The sequence below is a fragment of the Salminus brasiliensis genome, chromosome 23 (assembly GCF_030463535.1).
Source record: "Salminus brasiliensis chromosome 23, fSalBra1.hap2, whole genome shotgun sequence".
Taxonomy (NCBI): Eukaryota; Metazoa; Chordata; class Actinopteri; order Characiformes; family Bryconidae; genus Salminus; species Salminus brasiliensis.
The window spans coordinates 31703778-31729984 of record NC_132900.1 but is presented as its reverse complement, the minus strand read 5'-3'; the positions used below and the strand labels follow the sequence as shown (position 1 = coordinate 31729984).

General features: G+C 43.7%; 1 protein-coding gene across 7 annotated transcripts in view; it reads right to left on the bottom strand.

Annotated features, from left to right (window-relative positions):
• dock10 (dedicator of cytokinesis 10) overlaps nucleotides 1-26207 on the bottom strand; it is a 90861-nt gene that overhangs the window by 50945 nt on the left and 13709 nt on the right. For 5 of the 7 annotated variants that reach the window (XM_072668872.1, XM_072668871.1, XM_072668875.1 and 2 more), the window contains exons 2-7: nucleotides 25140-25371; nucleotides 10022-10141; nucleotides 6968-7057; nucleotides 5433-5515; nucleotides 1328-1400; nucleotides 829-966 (exon numbers count right to left, since the gene is read on the bottom strand). In XM_072668872.1, coding sequence (XP_072524973.1) covers nucleotides 829-966; nucleotides 1328-1400; nucleotides 5433-5515; nucleotides 6968-7057; nucleotides 10022-10141; nucleotides 25140-25304 — 669 coding nt within the window. In that variant the 5' untranslated portion in view covers nucleotides 25305-25371. Of the gene's footprint in view, nucleotides 1-828; nucleotides 967-1327; nucleotides 1401-5432; nucleotides 5516-6967; nucleotides 7058-10021; nucleotides 10142-15993; nucleotides 16157-25139; nucleotides 25372-26207 lie in introns of those variants that run through there. The other 2 variants (XM_072668874.1, XM_072668877.1) reach the window with 2 other exon arrangements.

Below are 26207 nucleotides of genomic sequence, written 5' to 3'. Positions count from 1 at the left end.
CCATCCAGACACAAAACCACACTTAGTGCAGTTCTAGTAAAGCAATCACAGCACTGTGCAGTGTACCATTAGCTGGAAAACTGATAGTGGTGGTAGCGACGCAGCAATGGGCCAAACATAATGGCCATAAAGAAACAAAAGTGCTTCTGGGTAATTTGAGCTCAAGAAGCAAAGTTTATAAGCCATTATTCCTAAAGTACACCCCTTAATCACAACTGCTCGTCACAATCTGTGAGATTTAGGACTTTCAGTAGGAATTTCAGTTGTAGTTCATTGTAAAGCTACCCCAGATGCATTTGAGCAGTCAAGACATGCTTGATCCACTGTGTGTCCAAATATTTGTGGACACCCCTTCTAATGAATGCATTCAGCTACTTTAAGTTGCACCCATTGCTGCGGACACAGATGTGCACACAGCTTGTCTAGTCTCGGTCAATAAGACTCTGGACCAGATCCTCCAGAAAAGCATCATGACCCTATTGGCTCCATGCTGCCTAATAACAGGCGTGGGCTAGTAGAGGGGTATAAAGCCCCCCAGCATTGAGGAGCTGTGGAGCAGTGGAAGAACTGTGTTCTCTGGAATGATGGTGGTGGAGCTCCATCCAGTACTTTTGGGAGGATGAGGTGCATTTTGTACCCCCGGTGGTGTTGTATCTACGGCAGTTGGAAAAGACGTGGTGGCCGGTTGCACATGCGTCGGTCCTCTCTCTCCCATTATGCATTTAGGCAAACCCCCAGACCAGTAGTCTCACTGAGAGGTGCTTGATTAGGTGATTAGTATGACCAGCTGAGAGGTCGCTGAATGAAGCCTGCGGTGGGCGCTCTTACCCGAACAGTGATGCTGTTGTTGACCGTGCTGTTGAAGTTGCCTTTGTAGAGCCAGCCAGACTTAAAGACACCAATCCCGGCCCCTCCGCTGCCCCCGCCTCCCCCTCCTCCTTTAGACGACGACAGCGACGTTGTGTCCTGTGAAGAAGGAGGGGAAAAAGAAAAACCCACAATAAACAAGAGACCCCTTTAAATGGGCCATTATGGCCGAGCAGTCGCACCGTTTCGCTCCTAATGGGCAGGAAACGTTGAAATCTGTCATGGTGAGGCTCTGAGCCAAGACCAAGGGCTGCAAAACATGTGGGACCAAGAGCTGACTGAAGGCTTCTCAAAAGACACCCCCCCCCCGGAGCCCTGTTGTGTGGACGCTTAAGTCAAGCCCCTGCACAGGCTTTGTTCTGGGCCTTGTGTTACATGTTTTTCCACAATCTGGGGAAGCGATTTGGAAGTGCGTTGAAAGCAGCAGGGCGTGTGCTGGACGTGCGGCAAAAACGCTGACCTCATCCTTATCCACATCTTCATGGTCGATCTCGAACGAGTGGGAGGGCAACTTCTGAGCCTTATACACTTTTCTGTTGGAGAAAGTGAGAGCGAGAGAGAGAGAGAGAGAGAGAAAACAAGAGATTAGTTACATTTACTTTCTATTACTTTAAAAAATACATTATTTAAGGCTGTGGTTTGGCAAGAACTTGGCATTACAACACCCATCACAATTCAGGGATTACGATTAGATATTCAATATTCGATATTCAATATTTTGATTCAGAGTGGAAATCGCTTTGTCTGGACAGTTTATTATGCTAGCGCTTCCTCTTATACGGTGATTAGATTGCTGCTACTTTTTAAAAAAAATTCTTTTCCGATTTATGTCTACCCCTCTTTTATTCTAGATTATTATTTATTATTTTTATTATTATTATTATTTTATGTATTCAGAATTGCTCTTTGGGTGTAACTGGGACCTTGAGATCTCAATTTTGTTCCACCCCATGTACCACATGCAAATGACAAAGTCTCCTTGAATCCTTGATATATTGCGATACTGTGAGCAAGACGCAGATTTAAAAAAATATATACACAGCAATTTTTAATCACGGACACAAATGAGATTGATTGATAGATGATCGAGAGGAGAGCAGATGAGAGACTGCTGAAAGGTCTCAGAGCTGTAGAAGAGAGCTTCATCAGGAATGAGGAGATTCGAGACTGAGCGGAGATCAGCCTGAGCACAAAGACATTACGCCCCCTGTGAGACGTTATTCTGATCAGAGTGAGAAAAGACAAGGGCAGGTTCTCAGGAGCTGAATTTTAGAAGCAGGAGAAGACTGCGTACGTCTCACACTGGCCTAACTGTCTGGGAGAAATCCTGAGATGAAGAGGAGATCTTATCTTCCACTCACAAACTAAAACATGGACTAAACCTTGTATTCCTAATTCTGTTTTTTTTTTTAAGCTACGACAGGTTTCTCGTGTCCCTGCTGATTTCGGAGGGTTAACTCAGGAGAACAGTGGCTTGAGAGAAAAGCAAGGGAGGGCAACCCGGAAGACGACAAAGTGAGAGTGTTCAGTCATCCATCATCATTAGTCTAGAAAAAACAATGAAAAAGAAAACGAGGGGGGGGGGGGGGGTGAAGTGTGAGACGAGCGAGAGAGAGAGCGAAAGCGAGAGCGAGAGCGAGAGCGAGAGCGAGATGTTCATTGCATTAGCTGCCATGCTCCATTTCCACCACCCATCCCTCTCTCTCCGTCTTCGGAGATAAACCCAGCTGATGTGAATCCTGCTGTTGATTAAATTTCTCTCTCTCTCTCTCCACATCTCTCCAGTTCTCCGTCTCACATATGGTTGGAGAGCTGACAAATCTGGAGGACGTAACCTGGTTTGACCTGTTCGGTTTGCAGGCCCTGTGTCGGACTTCGGGTCTGGTCTGTCTATGAAAAAGGCTCAGAGTGGCAAGACTACATTTCCCAGACATCCCATTACGGCCCATTTGCACCATATGGGAACAGGGAAAGATACACAGAGGGGTTTAACCTCTTTGTGCCCATTGCTACCTTCAGAGTCTAAACCCACCATGGTCTTCAGGCCCAGTGAGCTTCTGCAGCTGGACTGACTGTAGAGTCCCTTAATTACAGTCAGGATCTGAGCGAGACGAAACGTCTGTGGCAGACCAACATCACGAACAACGTTAGGGGTCAAAATTCTGATAAGAGATGAAGATTAACTGCTCTAATTTTGTATTTATATTTTAGATTGTAACTTAATACTCCTTTAGTTTGTGTTGATTTGCTTATCTTTCTATTTATGAAAAAATACAATAGGAAATACACACAGGATTCTCAAAAAGAGTTAAACAGCAAACCTAATTTTAAATGGAAAAATAGGGAATAAGCAACCACCCCATTCATAAGTAGAGAATCATAGAAAATAAACACAAACCTAAATAAATAAATGAATAAATAAATAAATAAAAATTAAACAAACAAAACAAAAAAAAACAACCTCAAGAATGTATTTATTTATATACAATTCTGGGATATTATATTATTATTGTTTATATATTATTAAATTAAGTATTTCTTTTAAATACTATCTAAGTGCTACTAAGAAAATAGGTTTTCTCCAATACCAGTCATGTGATATCAGTGTGATGTATCTGATATATCTTGATTAGGTTAATCTTGTTTGTGGAAATAGAAAACAAACCTTATATCACCAGTTTTAATCACTTATAGCCAATTACAGCAATTAAAAACAGTGCTGAATAAAATCCGGCTGATACAGAATTGTCACAAATTAATTAATGATTATTATTGAATGTAATTCTAATAGAATATATAGCAAACCAACAGAAATAACACTTAGTCTAATGAGTTAAAGCCTTTAAATCAATGGCTGTGTGTGTATGTGTGTGTGTGTTTTCTCTCTGAATTTCACTCTCAATACAGATCCTCTCCAAGCCTAATATCTTGTGTGTGTTTTCTGCATCATTTAGTGGTGATGATGTAACTGTGCCCTCTGTTCCTTCCACATCACTCACTCTGACAGGACCCCACAGTTAGATTCCCCATAAACTGCCTGTCCGAGCACACTCAAGATTGAGGGCCTTTTGTTTGTGTCCAGGCACCTGGAGACACTGTGACTGGCTATCCAAAGCCCTCCCACATGCTTTTACACACACACACACACACACACACACACACACACACACACACACAATGTACTGACATCACACACTGGTCCCACAGTATTCTCTGTAAAGTATGTAATCTTTAGGGACATCCAAGCAGGGGTCCCTAAACCTACAGATTAATTCATTTCACACTTCAGAGACCCTCAAGACCCCAAAAAATAACCAAAACATATAAAACATGTAAAACACACACATTTAAATCATGTAGTACCACATTATAGACCATAGTAGAACACAAAGTTCCAAATACGCATCTTCAGTAATTTAATCTATTAGCAAAACAAGGTCAACCTTCATTCTTATTGGCTGGGACTTATGGGAATTGCAACTGTGGCCCATGTATAAAAGGTCATGTGAACTTAGCCTCAGTGACCCAATAAGAGGCAGGATGAGGCGTCACAGAACTGCAGAACTGGCAGAAGCTCCTGACTGAAAATTTGAATGATCAGGCTTTTTGTGCTGTTTTTAAATAGTGCACTATGTAGGGAGTATGGTGCGATTTGAGACGGTGCCGGTAGTCTCCAGGCTGTGCAGGTTAGTGGTCATTGTGGAGCTCGTAGTCGTTTTTAGAGACACAGCTGGATCCCAGTGGATTCAGTTGTCCTTAACACTTTCCACCCCCGCGGCCCAAACAACTCGGCAAACTTCCAGAGAAGTCGTGTCGTGGTGTGAATGGTTTGAGGTGGAGTCTCATCTAATAACTTTAGGATGAGTAGAGGTGGTGACTGTGGTCCAAAACCAATCATCAACAACATCATCATCATAAGTACCAGACCACACAAATGTCCTTGTGGCTGAATGCAATCACATCCTGACACCAGAGGGAGTATAAAGCCTTCTCAGCAGATGGGCCAAAGGAACAACATGGGAGGAGGAACATGCCTGAAGCCCCTCCTCCCAATCTAACGTCCTATAGATTTCAACCCTCACCACCCTTTTAACCCTGACATCACTCTCAATCCTGGCTTCACTTATCAGATGGGGTCCAGGCTACCTACCACCAAGCAAAGGCCACCTGAACTCCAGCCCAAAGTTCTCCCACCTCTCCTAGACTGTCCTTCAAATCATCGTTTGCTGATGACATGATCCAAACTCACAAACTCCCAATCATTGGGCCTCATTCTTTAATTCCTTCCTAGGAATGCTCTTAACGAAGTTGTGGAGGAAATCCTAACAGAAGGTCTGGGTAGGACTGATCACAGCTCTGCTCTCATAATGATGATCCCTCTGTCCTCCTAAACCGAACATTCTCGAATAGAAACACTGGAGAACGCCAGAAACTGTGAAAACTGTAGAATGAGGCCCAGTGTCCTTGATATATGAAGATGAGCCAGTGTCTACAAACTTTTGGACACATAGTGTAGCACTTTAAGACACATAAATCAACAGAATCCAAAAACAAGCAGGTGGTACCTGGGTAGCAAGCGGAAGTCTCCTGCATACTCCTGATATTTGTACTCGACCACGTGCAGCTGGGAGTTGTAGTACTGGCAGGCCTGAAGGGATAAAGGAGAGGAAGAATACAGTGGCAGTTAGGACTACAGTACCCATGGCTGGAACGTGGGCTAGGTGGGTTCCAGGTGGGAATGGGCTCTGAACGGACCCAGTTGGGCTTCCCAAATAAGCTCCACTGTTACAACCCACCCTAATTTTACATGGGTTCCATCTAGGCCCACACATGCAGTGTACAACCAACACAGGGCCCATGCTTAACCCCCTCAACCCCCCTTAACAACTGCAACCATTCAGCTGTGGGAAATTCTTCTTATGCAAACTCTTTAAGATCTGTGAGCCGAGACGCTGCTCGTCATTTGAAATTGACTGAACCATACAGTCATTTATACACATGCACCCCCCCCCCCCAAAAAAAAAACCCCCCTGAAATTATCTTTCATAATCACTCACACTATGAACACAAGTAGCCAAAAACAATTGGTTCTATTCAAGGTCATCGTCCACCACACACACACACACACACACACACACACACACACACACACACACACACACACACACACACACTGACATGGTTGTTTGGCTTGTTTCCTTGCTTGCTCAGGGTTCTGGAACACATCTGAGAGAAGTCATTTAAACTTCCTCCTGAAACTCTCTCTCACACACACACACACACACACACACACACACACACACACACACACACGCACGCACACGCACGCACACGCACGCACACGCACGCACACGCACGCACACGCGCTAATTTGCAAATAATGTTATGCACACTGTGTGTGTCTCTCTCTTTCTTCCTCTCTAACTGAGCTGCATGTTTAAGCCAATGGATTATATATATATATGTGTATATTAGTATATGGACAAAAGTATTGGGACACCTGCTCATTCACTGTACTTGGCTCTACCCTCCAGGGAACACTAGATCGCTATTCGATTTTGGACGAGCATTGCTGGGAGGAGCTAGAGTCAGTGAGGTCGGATTGCTCAATGATCACCACCCAACCCATCCCATCCCATACTCCCCAACCCACCCTCCTGCTCCAGAGAGTCTTATTCTTTTGGCAGTACTTCTTTCTCTACAAGGACTAGACAAGCTGTGTGTGTGTGCGCATTTGCACTGTGTCAGTAATGGGTGCAGCTTCAAGTAGCTGAAAGCATTCATCAGAATGGGGTGTCCACAAACTTTTGGACATACAATCTATATGTGTGTGTGTTTATTATTACTCTTCACACACAGAGAAATGGGAGTTTGGCTATTAATTTCCTCTAAGCAACCACACACACACACACCTTTAATTAGGTCAAACCAGAACCGGTATACAACAGCCAGACATGTGTTGTGGACCACCAAGAACTGTGCTGCCACATTTCTGACCTTGAACACACACACACACACACACACACACACACACACACACACACACACACACACACACACACACACACACACACACACACACACACACACAAAAACTCACCTGTCTGACCAGCAGACATTCGGCCTGTTCCTCTGCAGCCTCTGGCACAGTGGACTGCAGCGTTCGCCTATCCTGAGGGATAGTAGACACCTGTGTGTGTGTGTGTGTGTGTGTGTGTGTAGAGGAAGAGAAAGAACAGCCGTTAATATAGGCTAATAAAACTGACATGTGAGAAATCAGAACACTCCATTAAAACCTTCGTCTCTTTACTCATATTTAAACAGATCATCGCTGTCTTGCAAAAACCTTGTATCCCTGTTACAAGCCAGGAACCACCGGTGGCTCTGAGGAGTTTACAGGTTAATCCCCTTGATTTCAGCAGAAAAAGAGGGATTAGTAGAAGTGCTTTACAGTGAGCATGACGGGAAAACACTCGGCCGACTGAGGGTGGTTTTAAAGACTGATCACATGCTGAGGAACGAAGCGCTGAGTCGGCGCTGAGCTTCAGCACAGACCAACTTCCATTACATTCATGCAGAGCGGAGGAAGCAGGGCCTCAGAGGGCAGAATAATTATTCAGCTCTCGCTCTCTGCGCTCGTACGAGGGACCGGGCATTCTAAACATCCAATTAGCCAGACTTCATTTGATGATGTACATTAGTGTGCTAATGAAGTCACTAATGAGCAAACATCCACAGAAATTAGTACTGGCGAAAAGGGATCAGAATGCTGTAGTGGTGCAGTGGGGTGTGTGTGTGTGTGTGTGTGTGTGCGCGCTTTACTTGTTCAACACACTGCGTTTCGCACTAGTATCGGTCTGAACGGATCCTGGGACTGCAGTATTTACACTATCACTGATGATCTGTTTTGAGACACTGGCCTGTAGAGGCATTAGAAATAGAAACAGCATTGAGTAAATCAACCGAACCATCAGCTTTGGTATGAACAGTGACATTATTTAAAATAAATAAATAAATAAATTATAATAATAATAAAAAAATAATAATGATTAAAAAAACTAAACAAAACAAAAAAATTATATATATATATATATATATATATATATATATATATATATATATATATATATATATATATATATATATATATATATATATAAAGAAAAAAAAGGTTAAAAAAGGATTGAGCATGAGAATGATGAGCAGGCACTACGAGGGGTAGCGAGGGGTCAATGCCCTCTCCGTTGGAGCTTTGTGCCCCCTCAGCTCTGCATTCCTGCAAGGCAACTTACCAGCTGATACTGTGATAATGAGGCAGTGAGACCGAGCTGAGAGTTTACCGTTGTCAGTTTAGTTCGTTTTACTGAATTTATGAAAAACCTCCCATCCTAAATTCATTCATTCAAGTCTTTTAGGAAATTTCCAATTTTCCAACAAGAACAGAAATCTGGGGCTAAGCACTGGTCCTACCGCTGGGAGATTTGTAGTCTGTGATGCCACTGCCATCCGTGGCCAAAATTCTCAAAGAGCCCCTCTCTCAATATTGTCACAGTCATGCAAAAAGGCTCTTAAAGGGAATGACGAGTGACGAGGTTGATTAGTATATTGCACGTTACCCCCCCCCCCCCCCCAAAAAAAAAAAATAACACTCACCCATGATTAATTAAGAGACTTAGTACATGACTTTTCCGCACACGGCATAACTTTTTACATTGTTACGATGGCAAAGACACAATGACGCCCTAAATCGAGCTGCACGGTTGACAGTCACTAAAATAGGGCATGCTATGTTTATGCATGACAGTGATGCTATATATGTAAATCACTGTGTAATGAACGTGAGGGTTATGAGGTGGGTAGAGAATTCCCGATCCACTTATATTGCCCCCCACCCCCCCCGATCCAATCTGAGTCACCAACGTGTCAGTGATCGTTTAATAAAGGTTCAGATATTATGGTCTGTCTTAAAATAGCCAATACCCGATCCATTAAAACAGGCCTGGATCCTGATCCGATCAGATTCTCGTATAATTTCACGATACATGATATTTCAAATATGAAGTTTGAGAAGTTGCCTTATTGCCCAGCTTTTCTGCCTGATATGACAGTCCTCAGTGTTTCAGAATGACACAGAGACTCCAGCTACCTACTCCAGAAAATTCTCTTCAGATAGTAGTTTTATGCACCAACTAATCAGACCTGTGAGTCAATCATCCCCTCGCTGGTAATGCTGTGTGCATGCTTGCAGTAGAGTGTGCAGAGCTGCTTATGCGTCAAACTGTGCGGCGGCTAAGTCTGTAGCTGAAAGAGGATGTGGTTGTTTGACTGGGCCTCTGGCTGATGGCTGTGTTAAGTGGGCCGTGCCTGGAGGAGAACTTTCACTCGCGCACACACACACAGATACACAGGCACCTACCCTGCTAACAATGTCAAAGCCCAGCCCTGCTGAGCTGTACCTGTCCACAGCAGCCAGCTGATCGCGCGGGACGGTCTAGCTGTTCTAGAACTATACTAGAACTACAGCGTGACACAACAGAAATGAAACAACCGGAGCAGGGAAGGTCCTGCGCTTCATCAAACTGAGACTGTGGGCAGGAACTTCCTCATATTCGAGCTCACAGGTGGATGGATTCACACTATATGACATTTTAAATGAGATATGACTCAAATCTAGCAGAAGAGCTGGGAGAGAGAGGTGGATGGGCATGAAAATTGTGTGACTGATACTGAGGCTGATTTTAAGGATCTAGAAACTCGGATAACAGAGAATATCAGCCGACATGAGAGTCAACACGGTCTGAAATTGAAGAGAAATGCACAGAAAACAGTGTTTTATTCACTGATGCGGTTGTAAATGGTCAAATATGACCAATATGAGTGTCTGTAAATTATTATTTAAAAAAGCATGCATTTCTTATTAAACATGAAATTTTATGAGCAGTGAAAAAGGCTCAAACCACTCTCCTGTACAGGGGTCCCGTGGCGTGGAAGGATACACTGCTGAAAGGCTAACTCCAGACAGTGTCTGGACCTCATTTTCTTGTAATTTTACATAATAATTATGTGAAAATGGCTATACACACACACAAACACACACACACACACACACACACACACACACACACACAGAATGGTCTCAGAATGGTATACTCACAGTGAAGTCATGGTCTGGGAAGAGCAGCAGGTCTTGGAGAGGATCCTCCTTAAGTTCAGGCTCCAGTTCAGAGATCACTGCCTCATAGTCCAGAGGATCAATCAGCTTAGGTTTCTCCTGCTGTACACACACACACACACACACACACCCCAACATGAACAAACAAGCTACAACCCACGTGAATCTTTATAAGCCTAGTCGTATAACGATTTAACAATAACTGACCCAGATAAACGGGATTACTGTATTACTGTATTAGCGTAATAAAGCAATTACTTTTAATTAATACGGGGGGAAATTATTTTTATTGATAATAGTAAACACACCGCCTGTCAAAAGTTTAAAAGGGTCTTGTCCATATATTGTATAATAAATTGATAACAGATCTAGAAAATCCTTCAGTTTAAAAATCCACACACCAATCAGCACAACCCGCCCAATGCTGAGTAAGTAACCCTTCTGCACCTACTACAGGAAGGACCTGTGGTATCTGGTCAACCATAACGTTAGCAGCAGATTCTTTAGGTCCTGTAAGTTGCGAGATGGAGCCTCCATGAGCATCAATGAGCCTTAGGCACCCTAATGATCCGGTCAACGGTTTACCACTTTTGGTAGGTACTGACCACTGCATACTGGGAACAGCCCACAAGACCTGCTGCTGATGTTCTGGAGATGTTCTGACCCAGTCATTATCTAGAACATCACAGTTTGGTTCTTGACGAAGTGTCTCAGATTCTTACGCTTGTCCATTTACCTACTTCAGCACCTTCATCATCTTCAAGACCTGCCTAATAAGTAGATCCACCCCTCGAAAGACAGGAGCCACTGCAGATGATGATCGTCACTTTTTTACACTTCTCCTGTCAGCGGTGCTAATGCTATGGCTGATCAGTGTATGATGTAAAGGTTCTACACTGGTCCAAGCCTCATTTTCTAGAACTCGGGTACAGAGCTTCATTCAATGGAAAAAGTAGGTAGGTGTAATTCAGAGGAAATCAAAAATGAGCGAGTCTCGATCAGCCGCGGTTCTTCACAGTTCAGCTAGCACACTGGCTTCTAACGTACCAGGACCGAGCGCTCGGCCGTCTCACATTAACCACAGTGCGCTCCTAATGCATGGTCATTTTTAACTCTGTGCACACACTGATCCTAACACTGCTTGCTGCCTAATTTTACACAGTTTTTGCAGGCTGTAAAACTTCCTGGGTTGTTTATAACCACTGAAATTTATAAAATGAAGCCGGTCGTAAAACACTGGAAGGACTGAAGTACGAAACAGAGGGCGAACATGAGCAGCTGTTTTGAGGCTTAGTGAAAGAGCCATGCCTGGGCATCCCCTCGTTCCAGGTTTCCTCTGAAATCAAGGGTCTTGGTCAGGAGCAAGGCCCTCTTTACTGCAGTCACAGCCAGGGATGCACCGATCCAATACTAGGATCAGATATTGGCCCCGATACTAATGAAATTAGCTGGATCGGATATGGGATATTTAGGCCGATCCATTCACGGGACCTGATTCGTGCACCGCCGGTATTCTAGGCTTCATAACTCATATCACATACGCACATATCATAGCAAACAGCAAGTGTGGTGCCCCAGACCGGTCATCAGCGGGTAATTCAGCTTGTCTTCCATGTAAGGAAAACCAAGAAGGGAGGAGCTGCTAGCGCCTTTTTGGTCTCATAGACTTTATTATATTAATATAGAATTATAGAATAAAAGTCCTGAGCCCAGACAGAACTTCTGCCGAGGTCCAGCACAGTTATTCATTTTAGTGACAAAATAGGGTTCATTTTTAAATGCGGAGGATGATGTGTGCAACAAGTGGTTGCCAAATCATTAGCAGAAGAATTTAAATTAGGTATGCACCGACCCAAAACTAGGACTGGATATCGATTGGACATCACCAAACCCGATTCCCACACCACCAGTATTCTAGGCTTAGTCAGCTACAGACAAGATCCACATATCAATACAAACAGCAGGACTCACCCTATCTCAACATCAACCATCAACTCTCAGCCAGTAATCCAGCAGACGTCCACACACACACGGCCTTCAGCAGTCTGCTCTGTTTACTGAAGAGCAGTGCAGGGAGGAGGGGCGAGCGGGGATCTCTCACTCTCACTCACACACACAGGTACGCATGCAAAGAGGCCGACCCGACCCGGCCCAACCAACAATGTTTTAGTCCCAGAAGAGTCCAAAAGCCACAGATCACATGATCTTCACTAAATATCAGTAAAATTAATTTTAAAAGCCACAGGTTTGCAGAGAGAGAGAGAGAGAGAGAGAGAGAGAGAGAGAGAGAGAGAAGATGAACTCCTCAGGTGGACACTCGCTCCTGTAATGGAGAACAGCTGAGAGTGAGGGGGAGGGGGTAATGACATCACTGCTAGATCCATCTAGGACTTACAGGCTACGAATTTCAGAATAAAAGTCCTGAGCCCAGACAGCACTGTGCAGAACAGCTTCAGCACAATTACTCATTTTAGTAAGAAATAAATTTTGTCCATTTTATTATTTATTCATTTTATTTACCTTTTATTTAATTTTAAATATTTCATTTTATTATTATTATTTTTCTTTTTTTCCCTTTATCCATTTATGTTTGATTAATTGATTAATTGATTAAAGCAAACTTGCACCATAGTTAACCTAGCTTAGTCAAAACTGAGTGGAAAACGTTCTGTGGTCTAACCTCAGAGAGGGTCCCGAGCCCGGGAATCGAACCCACAACCCTGTCATCAATAGCCCGGAGCTCTAACCGCTGACCCACCACTGCTATATTAATAAAGAGAACTCTGATATATAATACAAGGAACATACATCAACAAGCCATAACATTACAACCACCTGACTGATTGTGTAGGTCTCTCTTGTGCTACCAAAACAGCTCTGACCCATCACGGCACGGATTCCACAAAACCTCTGTTTGTAAGCTGTGAGGTGGGTGGGGCCTCCATGAGCATGACTGAGAGTCCTGGACACCCATGACCCTGTCGCCGGTTCACCGGTTGTCCTTCCTTGAAATACTTTTGGTAGGTACTGACCACTGCATACCAGGAACAGCTCACAAGACCTGCCTGATGTTCTGGAGATGTTTGCACCCTGTCATTGTCTAGAACATCACAGGAGCCACTGGGACTGGATCATCAGTGGTATTCCCTTTTGAACAGGAATGTAGAAGGATGACCAGTGACAGTGTCTGGGAGTGTTGGTATTGTCAGGACACACTGATCCCATACGGTGCAATAAAAATGCCCCTAAATCATTAGGACATTTTTAATGGTGCACTGTTATGGTCAGACCTCTCGGCCTATGAGGAAGGTAGTAGTTGCTTCCTTGTTTCAAAAACATCCACTCTGTTCACTTAATCAAGCGCATTATATGTCCAAATGTGTGCGGACACCCCTTCTAATGAATGCATTTGTCTACTATAAGTTGCACCCACAAACACCTGTAGAGAAGTACTGCCAATAGAATAGGACTCTCTGAAGCACATAAACATCAACCTATTGGCACCATGCTGTCTAATGCCAGGGGCATGAGCTGTGGAGCAGTGGAACTGGAACTGAGAACTGTGTTCTCTGGAATGATGGTGGAGCTCCAACCAGTACTTTTGGGATGGGTTGGAGAGTTGGGGTGGTTATCAATCATCCAGCATCCTGACCTCACTAACGCTCTTGCTGCTGAATGCAATCAAATCCCCACAGGGATGCTCTATCCATGCTCTATCCTCCAAAACCTAGCAGAAAGCCCTTTTCTCTGAACAGGAGAGACGCTTACTCCAACCACAACAGGAGAAACTCTTTTAATACGCTTGATATCAGAACAAACACTGAATAAGCAGGTGTCCCAATACTTTTGTTCATGTTGTGTATATGCAGGCTGAATTTAAGAGAGTAACTGCACACAAAGCGCTCAGAAGACTTGTGCTCTACATGTGCTTTAAGCAGACTCTTCTAGAACAGCTTCTGTAAATAGCTTGTTAGTGATCGCTGTTCTCAGTCTGCTTCCTTTCCTGAGACTTTTATATCGAACTTGAGGTTTTGGTCAAAAAGAAAATGCCACAGCTCTGACTGTCGTCGTTCCACCAGAGATAAAATGTCCCAGATGAGATCATACATGCTGGTCTTTACAGTTCTTCCCCCCACAATCGCATCACTGTTCAACACATCCTCCCTCACATGTCAGCTGGATTCCAAGAAACCTGGAGACAACACATCTCTCTCACCTTCCTATGCTGTCATAACACCTGTCCTACACAGCACAACACACACAAGCAGGTGTGCGCCAACAGATGGACAAGGTTCTAATACAGCGTCCAGTCTGCGAACACGACATGTCCATTAAAGGCACTGGCATGGCATTGAAGTAAAGGCAGAACGGCATCTCGTCCACAGGCCTATAGGTGGCGATACGATAAAAATATCGTATCACAATATCATAATAAAAAGACATTTTCACGATACATGACGTTATCTGTGATATACATGACTGCATATGAAATGCATTAGTGGCCAAAGATTCTTAAAAACTACTACTCAGAGTACTGTACTGAGTACTGTGGTTTTTCCTCAAAATCTGCTGCTCTTCATCTAATTAAACCAGTCTAATCACACTGTTTACACTGAAACCTGCAGTTAATTAGTGTTCTTTAAGCACTGACGATATTCTAGATACTCTGACAAAAGCATATTATGTGTCACAATAACAATAAAACTGATCACGATTCAATAAAATATCATCATATTGCCCAGCTCTACACAGGCCTGTTCTGTACCCCAGGCCTATAATGACTGGCATCAATACAAGCAAAATGTCTAATCTAATTCAAGGACTGACAGAGGCTAACGCTAATGCTAACAAGCATTACAAGCATAACAAACCCAAATCAGACACAGCACAATCCCCCACTATAATCAGATATCAGTCCAGAGTGTGTACCACTACACACAGTGATTAGACTGCAGTGTTGTAAAGAGCTGGGAGCTGATTGGTCAGGGAGGAGAGTCAGACTGGATTATCAGATATTAAACACTATAAAACATTATTCATATTCAGAAAAGTCTCGACTAAACTAAATCAGTCAGTCCAGAATGTCTGATTATAGAAACTGAGACTGAAAATAAAGAGTTTTTTATTTAAGTAATTATTAATCAGCAGCTTGTCTGATCTAAAGTGTGGAGCTGGATTATTTATATACACACAATAATCAGATAACACTCAGCTTTAAGAGACTCAGACCAGATCGGGGGAATATAATAAGCTGCCAGAGACCAGTACGGGCAGACCGGCATCTGATCTTGGATTTGCTGCGGGGGCATAAGGTCTCTCGACCCCAGGTCCCAGGATGATGACGTATTAATTATGCCCACAAATGGCCATAAAAGCAGAAGATAACATCTCATACAGGTTTTTATGGTGGGGGATCCCCGGTCTCCATTGCAACAAGTGTTATTCTACATCAGTTAGGGGCGTGTTTGGCGTGAACTTCCCTGTTTGGGGGAAGCGGCCTGGGGCAACGCCACCACTGTGGCACAGCACGTGTCCAACACAGCTCAGCAGATAAACGTATTCCTCTAAAGGCCAGACGCCGGCAGTGAGGACTCCAGCCAAACGGGCTTTGAAAAGCTATGGGCCTTAAAGACGTGTAGGAATACTTTAACCACATACATAAAACATAAGAAACTATACACAGCATATTATATACCATATATATATATATATATATATATATATATATATATATATATACACACACACACACACACAAACACACACACACACAATGCACAGGAGCTACAACGCTGCCTCTACAGAAAGCTCGGACACGTCACATTTTCACAAGCTCTAATATAATCAGCCACTTCGAGTTCGTGAGCCCTGCGTCCTGAGAACGAGGCGCTGGGGTCCGTTCAGGACGGATGAGGTGAAGCTACAGAAGCGGAGCAGAGTGAGCGGATACGTACGCAGCTTATCCTGGTGCAGTCTGCACGGGCTCGCCTGGATTTCATCTTCTTCCGAAAGGTGATTTTACTCCGAAAACTCATCCTGACGCCGAGGTCCGCGCACATGCAGGAACTGTCTGCAGTCTACACACCAAATATTTCACGGATGTGTGTTGCCGCCCAGATACACACACACACATGCACGCACGCACAGTGCTTGGCCTCTGAGAGTGCACGCACGGTGAGACGAGAAGTAGAACTTTCAGCATGTGAAACCTGTCAGATCATACAGAGCGCGTGGTCAGGAGAGGAAGTGGAGCTGCAGTGGCTCGTGATGTCACCACCACAGAGAGAGGGGGGAGGGGAGGGGGGGGAATGAAGGGACTTCTTCAATAAGCTGTAAGATTACGTCAATGTCTCATACACAATGTGTCCAAATGTTTGTGGACACCTCATCTAATGAATGCACACACACACACACACACACACACACACAGTTTATATAGAGACTCTAGAGGAGAGTACTGCCAGGCGTGGGCTAACAGAGGGTTATAAAGCCCTCTGTGGAACTCTGCTCTCCGTAATGATGGTGGTGCTCCATCCAATCCTGTTGGGGGGGATGAGTTGGGAAGTTTGGGATAATCTCCCCTGATCTCACAACTACTCTTTTTGCCGAATGCAATCAAATCCTGGTAGAATCCCTTCTTCCTCCCTGGACAGTAGAGACCGTTACTCCAACAAAAGCTCTTGATTTCAGAAGAAACAATGAATGAGCAGGTGTCCCAATACTTTTGTCCATGACTAACAAAAAAACAATAGCTCTGTTGTACGTATAGGTCCTCCGCAGCCCAGCTCAACAGCTTGGACTCTGCAGCTTTAACTTCTCCAGCGGTTTGAGCTTCAGTAGCTCTTCTCTAGCTCCTCTGTGGATCGAACCACATGGGCAAGCCTTCACTGCCCATGCCCATCAAAGAGCTACATGAACATACATGACCCTGTTCACTGGTCGTCCTTCCTTGGACTGTACAGTGGGAATTATGTTGATCAAAAAGTTCATTTTATATCATTTTAATATGTATTTGAGCTGGTTTGTGTACGTTTATTAAATATTATATTGAGCAAAAACCAAAAATAATGTGATCAGGTCTCCGAAATCCCAGTATGGTCAACACACCCTGGTTGTTGCCACTTTTTTTAATCTATCACCACCATCATCACACTGCCAGAAAAGGTGAGGGGAAATTTGAATAAAGTGGTATCTTTGTCTCGGATAAGGTCACATGTTTCCTCAGCGTTTCCAGCTTTCTGTTAGACCACAAGCCACAGAGAAGGAAGAAGATGTACATCTGTACCCAAAGACGCAGGAAGACAGACAGGTTTGGAGACCAACGTTTCAAATACCAATACTACATTTACACCAACATGTTCACAGATATTTCTCATCAGACATCGCACCAGAAATTTCATTTTTCTGACTTTTTGGAGAAAATGAATTTGTAAACGTGTGTACAATACAAATTTAGGCAGCCTGTGTCCCGCTGGTGGGCTGGAGGTGTTATTACAAACTTCTATTACCAGAGAAAAGCCCCACCGGTCTGTACAGAAGTCCCTGTAGTTGCTGAGTAATATGTCTTGGCATAAGTATTTGGACAAATGAACTTTGTTTAACCCTCATATTGTCATAAGGGTCAAAAATGACTCGCCACCACAATTACCAACAGAGAAAACGTCCTAAATGATCTTTTTACGGCTTGAAATGAGCCGGAATTGAATCAACCATAACATTATCACCCTAATACTGCCTAATACTGAGTAACCCCCCCCCCCCCCCCCCACCTTGTGATGCCATGGCTGACCATTCATTGTTGACCCCCCCCACCTTGTGCTGCCACAACAGCTCTGACCATTCGAGACATCTGAAGGTGTCCTGCTGTGGTATCTGGCACCAAGACAGGTCCTGTAAGTTGTGAGGTGGGACCTCCATGAGCATCAGTGAGCCTTAGGTGCCCGTGACCCTGTTGGCGTATGAAGATAAATAAATAATTCAGTTCTTAAATGCGTTACTGAGTTTCTAACTGAATATAAACACAGAGAGAGCGTATTAGTGTGTGGTGCTGCCCAAGGAAAAGAGACACCCCCCCCGCTTGGTTAATGAGTCATGGTTTATCCCCCCTGTTATCTCAGGGAGTTTTTCTTTTTTTGCCACTGTGTTACTTTCAGTTTATTTATATGGGTCTTGCTCTGATGGCTCTGGAAAGCTGGAGATTTTGTGATTATATCAACGCTGAAAAGCAAAACGCAAATAAAACAGAAATTGAGGAAATAAATTCACCCGTCCACTATATGTCCAATATTGTGGACTACTACTCCTCAGCTCCTATCTGTCACTGCCCACACACACCTGTTCACAGTAGTTCCATCCCACCTGCAGAATTCTGTGACTGCATGCCTTCCATCTTCAACTCTGATGTTTGTATTTGAGGCTTTCTGAAAAACCCCCCAATGAAGGCCAGCTTAGGTCATGGGCACTACCGTCATCAAAATCATGACCTTGGTGGATCTTTCAGGCACGAGGTCAAATTCACATTTACCACAACAGAATCCAGTGTCCAGTATCCACCCACACTACAAGACAGTAAATATGTCATATTGACGATTCACGATCCGGACGGCCCGACTGCTCTGGAACAAGATCGTAAGACCAAAGATTGGATTACAGACACCACGCAATGCAGGACAACCTGGAAAGATCATTGTTTACGATCAGGAGACTTTTTGCAATTGTCAGGAAGAGCAAAATCAACCTCAAAATGGGCCCGATTACCCTGTGCTGTGGGTCAGGCAGTTAGACAGTCGCTCCACTCTAGAGCTGTCAAAAACAGGTGGGGAAAAAAAACAAGCCCAACGTAGTTGTAAATTTAGCGATGCTGAGTTAAAGCAAGCAGCCCTGGACGAGCCAGTCTACTAAACGAGCCTGAAACCAGTGGAAACCAGTGGAAACCAGTGGAAACCCCTCATAAAGACCCGCTCCCTCGACTCTGCGCGCTCAGGTAAGAGGCTTTACTCTCGAAACGGGTGGATTTGAGCCTCAGGTAGCCGGAACGCGGCCTGTGCTGGGGTGTTTAGCCTGCTGGCTGACTTAACTAAGCCTGGATATCGGCTCCGAGTCCAAACCCAGCAGAACCGGCCTCTCCTTTCTGTTAGTCTCAACACCAGTCGCTCGACTTCGCTCTCAGACCCGAGTTTTGATGGTCAGCACTTGTGTCGGGGTCAGTGCTGCTCTGGGCCGTCTGACACTCTGAGGAGCTGGAGCTACAGATGCAAAACCGTGCATGACAACGCTTAGTACTAGAGTGAGCCATTAGCAATGACACTCTGTAAATGCTGATGATTTACTGTAAGAGCCCAAGATCCCAAAATATCCCTAACAAGCACTTTCACACTCCTCCTCCGTCCTCCTACACACACCCTCTGCCTCCTCTCTCTTTCTTATTTACATCCCTCCTGCCATCCCCTCTCCTCTCTAATTCTACCCTTTGCCCTCTTCCTGTTCATCAGTGCGCATCTCCACGCTTCCCTCCTTTCTTCTCTTCCCTACATCCTGCCCTCCCTCTGCGCGGGGGGAGCGATTGCACTGATTATGTCTGCAAACTACAGCTGTGAGGGATCAAAATAGAAGCGGAGGGGTGTGTGATTAGCGCCCGCACTCATCATACAGTGATGCAGGAGAGAGGAAGGGAGGGATGCTGCTAAGGACGGCTGAGTCTCATCAGAACCGACGTTTCAGACAGCGGATTGGAAACTCACCTAAAAATGAACTAAAACAAGGTCAATCCTGTCAGTCAGTCAGTAATCAATAATATCATAATAATACTGATGACGTTTGTAAGTCCTATTTTAATGCGTAGGAGGAAAATGAAGGGCGGGGCTATGTATCGTGTGGGCCGATTTGTAGTTCACATGTAATCGGCTGGTATTGCTCTTAGTCAGACTTAGTCAGCTGGAGTGTTGCGCGAGGTCACAGCACGCTGCAGCTCATCTTCCAACCACTAGATGGCAATACAGGCTGCATGGCTGCAGACACCCATTAAAGCCCGTGTTGAAATTTCTAAGAATGATGTCAGTTTGACGTTATTTTTATTTTTATTTTTTTACCAGATCTAACTCAAACTCACATACAGTACATGGACAAAAGTATTGGGACACCTGCTCATTAACTGTTACTTCTAAAATCAAGGGTATTAAAAAGAGCTGATCCTGCTTTTGTTGGAGTAACTGTCTCTACTGTCCAGAGAAGAAGACTTCCAGAAAATCCAGAGAAAAAGTACTGGATGGAGCTCCTCCACCATCACTGCAGAGAACACAGTTCCTCCACTGCTCCACAGCTCCTCAATGCTGGGGGGCTTTATACCCCTCTACTAGCCCACGCCTGGCATCTGCTCCAGAGAGTCCTATTCTATTGGCAGTGCTTCTCTACAGGGACTAGACAAGCTGTGTGTGTACATTTGCACATCTGTGTCAGCAATGGGTGCAGCTTGAAGTAGCTGAAAGCGTTCATTAGAAGCGATGTCCACAAACATTTAGACATATTGTGTTTTTCCTGGACAGTAGAGACAGTTACTCCAACAAAAGCAGGAGAAACTCTTTTTAATCTCCTTAATTTCAGAAAAAGCAGTGAACGAGCAGGTGTCCCAATACTTTTGTCCATGTAGTGTAATTACACGCAGCTGGTAACTGTGGCGTCTAAGGATGAATACTTCAGTAAAATATGAAAAATGGAAATTCAAACACTGAATTCTTCACTGCGGTGACACACACACACACACACACAAATGACAGTGAGTGGTCTACTCCAGACTGCAGGGCTGCAATGAACCATCTGCTCTCCATCAGTCATAATCTACTGAAAGGATCATCACCAGAGACGAGAGAGAGAGAGAGAGAGAGAGAGAGAGAGAGATAGTGAATGATAAGGATGGTGAGCATATGGAGCTGGCACTGTTCTGCGTTGTCTGTGACAGCTAGGCCGTTTGGAATGTCTGAGAGAAGTGTATGTCTGGCTCTTTCACACACACACACACACACACACACACACACACACACTAAAATACTGACGTCACAGTGATGATCAGTTCTGGACCACAAACGCCCCTACTCCCACCCACCCACCCTAATGATACTGGATGGAGCTCCATCTCTCCACAGTGGATACACATGCTACAGTGAGAAGCCAGAGGACCCTGGAACATCTACTGATACCAGCTAAACCATGGAGGCTCGCAGCTCTGTCAGTCAGACTGAAACATCCAGAGTGAGGCTGAAACAGTAAGAACTCCCTCCAGCTCATCTGATGGTGCTGCACCACGCAAGCTGATTTTCCTCATTTCTGTCCATCACACAAGACGTAGACTGTCCAAACGTCAGAAGGAGTTTGACGGCTCCACCAGTCTGATGAGAACTGCATCACAGTGAGAGTGGAAGACGGTCAACACAGTGTACATTCTGAATATCACTCAATCCCACTCATCCTGCTTTCAGTTCAAACTCTACTGAAGGTGAAACCTTAACACCTTTAGTCAGAACTGTGCTGATATCAAAATCATATAATAATTATCATAACAACAATAACAATAACAACAACAATAATAATAATAATACTGAAAAGCTCAAGTCTATACAAACACAGTTTAAAGTCCAAGATATGAAATGTACGTATTGTAATCTTAATACATTCCTTAATTAATGATTAATTAATGTTTATATAATAACAACAATACAGAATAAATAAAACACACAATAATGCATCAAATAATAACGAACATAAATAATAATCAGATACAGGTTTTTGCTTCCCCTGCAGACTCATCAGTGTACTGCAGGCACCAGAAAAATACAGGCAGATTTCAAAGCTTGAAATGACTTAAGTAAAATATTAAAAAGCAGTTCAGAGTATAAAGGGGTTAAACAGTGTTTTGTTTTTTATATTTTAATGTGTTTATGAAATTATTCAAAATTATACAAAATAAAAGTCATATGTGCATATATATATATATATATATATATATATATATATATATATATATATATATTAAAATTCTTTAAAAAACTGATTGACTGATTAAAAGGTAAAAAAAAAAACACTATAGTTTTGAAAATGTTGAATATTCCAGCTATTCTGTAATCATTCCGGCTTTAAAGGGTTAAGGCAAGTTTAGGAACAGGGAATTAACGGACCAGACGGCTCTGATGGCACTGAGAGCTCAAAGAACGCTACGCTGGGCCTTCCCAACTATTCCCAATATTTCTAGAAAACTTACCACATGTACCACACGTCTTACCACACTACACAGAATACGATCAAATACAGTGTGTGAACATGTGTAGATCTTTACTGTACACTTAACTGGTCCGTAATCTGATTAACCCCCTGAATCCTACGTTTAATGTACTTAATAATCTGGTAACTGCTTGCTTTGGCCTGTCTTGCGGGGTTCCACAGGGTTCTGTAGTAGGGCCTATAAAACTGATGTTAAATATGGCAGTGATGTAGTTATAGAGGCAAGTGTGGGCTTAGATACAGGATCTAAAAAACCCTCGTTCCCTCGCAACCTTGTTCCCTCGCACCCTTGTTCCCTCGCACCCTTGTTCAGAGACATTCTCACCGCATCTAACAATAAAGGCAGCGCACAGCTTCTTTTATAGATGATTTTGATTTTAGCAGCTCTGATGGTCAGGGATTACTCAGTTAGCCCCTCGGCGGCACTGTGGACGACACCTTCCTGACATTTAAGCAGTCTTAAACTTGATGCCGCTAATCAGTGATACCCAAGAAAATGACCGATTGACCACATACAGAACACTGAAACACCAAAGATGCTTAAACACAGCTAAAAGACCAGTGCAGGAGGGACAGTGGCGCCTCCTGCACACACACACACACACACACTTGACTCTGGCCTCTTTCAACGTTATGGGAAGGAGATGAAAGTGATGAGGGGAGAAGAGGGAAAGACAGACAAATGGAGGGTGGAGGGAAAGACGAGGAGGAACATCCTGCCAAAGGGGGGGGGGGGGGGGGGGGGGCTTTTTCCACTCCTCTCCTCCAGTACCATTTCACAAAACCATACGACGACAACCCAAACGATCTGACCCATCCTACAGAGCCAGAACTTTACAGCTTGAGACGTCAATAATAATAATAGAAATATATTTCGGACAGATTAAGGCGTTGTGAAACAGATCGGCGTAACACAAAGATCAAACGGCTTCCTGGCACCATAAAAACTTAAGCACAAGCTTCCGTCCAGTTTCTTGCTGTTTCACAGCCTGTAATCAGGAACACAGCCTCAGACAAGCCAGCCGCTGTACCTCCATAAGCTGCGGCAAATCTGCAGCCACTAATACAATATGTGTCCAAATGTATGTGGACACCCCTTCTAATGCACCTATTGAGTAAAATAGATGTGCAAATGCACACACACACACACACACACACACACAGCTTGTCTAGTCCCTGTAGGGAAGAAGTACTGCCAATAGAATAGGACTCTCTGGAGCAGATCAACATCATGAGCCTGTTGGCACCATGCTGCCTAATGCCAGGCGTGGGCTAGTAGAGGGGTATAAAGCCCCCCAGCATTGAGCTGTGGAGCAGTGGAAGAACTGGATCAGTTGTGGTGTTGGGGTGAGGTGGGGTCTTCCCTGGACAGTAGAGACAGTCACTTCAACAAAAACAACACAAACTATGTTTAATACCCCAGCTGTCCTAATACTTTAGTCCATATAGAGCACTGCAGTGAGCATCATTCAGAAGCGGAACAATTAACCTTAGCATAGGAAAAATGACCCATAATTAAAATGTGTGTGTGTGTGTGTGAGTGTGGATGACAAATCAACCAGCGTATAATGCGAAGGCATGGCATTACTTACTCATTCACACACACACACACACACATGCTGATCCTAGAACGGCTGCTCATTCAAAAAACACACAAACACAGATGCAGCATTTTTCCCACAGACCCCCACATTCCCACAGTCTGAGCCCCTCAGGCTCTCTCTCTCTCTCTCTCTCTCAGCTGTGCCGGAAGCTGCTCTGAGGGCTGGATATGCATGATATACATTATTCCCTCCACAAAGTCCTCCAGCAATACCTTAAGCAGCACAGAAACTCTGGTCAAAACTGTCCCACGACAGCATTCCAGGACTCTCGACCGCAGTCCACTATTATCCTACGCTTCTGACTATTTCTTCAGCAATTACAGCAGAACCTTCAAATTAGCCTCCTCCACATGCAGAACCACCAGCACCTGATAACAAGACAAGGAGCTCCTGAGTCTAGCTAGATCTGACCACTGGACAGTCCTAGGGGACAGTGGTTAGAGCACTGGGCTATTGATCAGAGGGTCATGGGTTCGATACTCAAGCTCATTAAGCCATTGCCACTGTAGGGCCCTTAAGCAAGGCTCTCAACTCTCCCTGCTCGAGGGCCCTGGCTTTCCAAGCTGGTAGTATATATAGAACCTCCAAAATATGAACTTTACAGGAGAAGGAAAAAACTTTCAATGGAAGTCAATGTAAAAAGGTTTTATTCCAAGTAATTTTGGAGCATTTCTATTGGTCAGTTCCTCATGGAATTCAGAGGCAATATGAAGAACACCAGTCAGATTCACTTCATGTCAAAAAGTTAAAACGACTAAAACGATGTATGACAATAAAGGCATATAGAAAAATATATTTTTCAAGAAATACAATAATTTTTCTGTCTTGTGTCAATAAAACATAAACCCTTCCCACAGGGCTGAGCGCTAAAAATAATATATCACAATATTTAGACCTGATATCGTCATTTTCACGATACACAATATGGACTGTGATACTCTCCCATCCTGAGTACAGTGTTTTTTATTACTGTACAGTTCTCGGTCCAATTACACAGGGCTAATTGCAGTTCTATAAGCACTGATAATATCCATGATATACTCAGAAATGTATACTGTCATCATGATTACAAAAATTAATCACGATACGATAAAATATTGTCATACCGTCCACCCCTACCTTACCACACAGCTTACAGCACTACCGATCAAAAGGTGACCAGTGTACCGCATGACAGAGGTAACACTGAAAAACTAATAATAACTGGATAAGGATGGTCTGGTTACCATGACGATGATGGTGAGCGGTCGGCCGCCCGCCTCCTCCCCGTCCTGCAGTGGCGGGACGTCCAAGGAGTTCCGCTCCTGCCGGCGCGAGCGGGTACGGCCGCAGTTCCCCCTCAGCAGTGAGCGCAGAGCCTGCAGCAGCACCACGCTGGCCGTGCAGCCCATGCCTGGAGAACGCAGCCTCAGCAAAGAACCTCGGCCAGCCTCCCACACCACAACCTCACCTGTAGGGCTGCAGCGATTTGTCGACAATGGCTTCAAAGTTTATCTCTAAAATATTGAACACCCTTATAATGCTAATAACCTACACACTGATGTTCTGACAGACTGCAATACAGTACAGGAAATGTAGGGGGCGACTGTGTCAAGAAACCAAGGCATTAGAGATTGGTTGATTGTTTTGAATAATTATAGATAATAATCGTTGATTCATTGATTACAGAAATAATCTCCCAAATTTGGTCAACTTTTTTACAAAAACGTGGGACGATATGAACTCTCTTATTTTAAAATAAATGATAGCAATCGTAGAAGGCACAGCAGATTGGCCAATTAATTTGATTAATCAATGTCATAACTGGAAATATTGGGGCTGCATAGATTCTCTTGTTTTGATGCATCAAATACAAAGAAATCACTTGTGTAGAAAGTAAATGTTGGGAGGAAATTAACTGATCAATCGGATAATAGTTGATAGGTTAATTGATTACAGAACTAGCTGTGATTCAGTTACACTGCGGCACTATACAGAAAGTGTTAAGCATAAATATGGAATCACTGATGAGATAGGACTTAATAAGGCATATAAGATCAGCTGATTAACTGAATGATAATCGATCAATTAATTGATTGGTTAATCGATTACAGAACTAGCTGTTGTTCAGTCAGATTCTGGCACTATATAGAAAGTGTTTTAGCGGTATGGATTCTTTTGCACTAGTGAGTATAAATTAAAAATCACATGCTGCAAATAAGGAGCTGGAGAAAGCATATCAGCTTGGTCGATTAATCATAAATTACTTGATATGCTAATCGATTAAAAAACATTTTTAGTTTATTTAGTTTAGG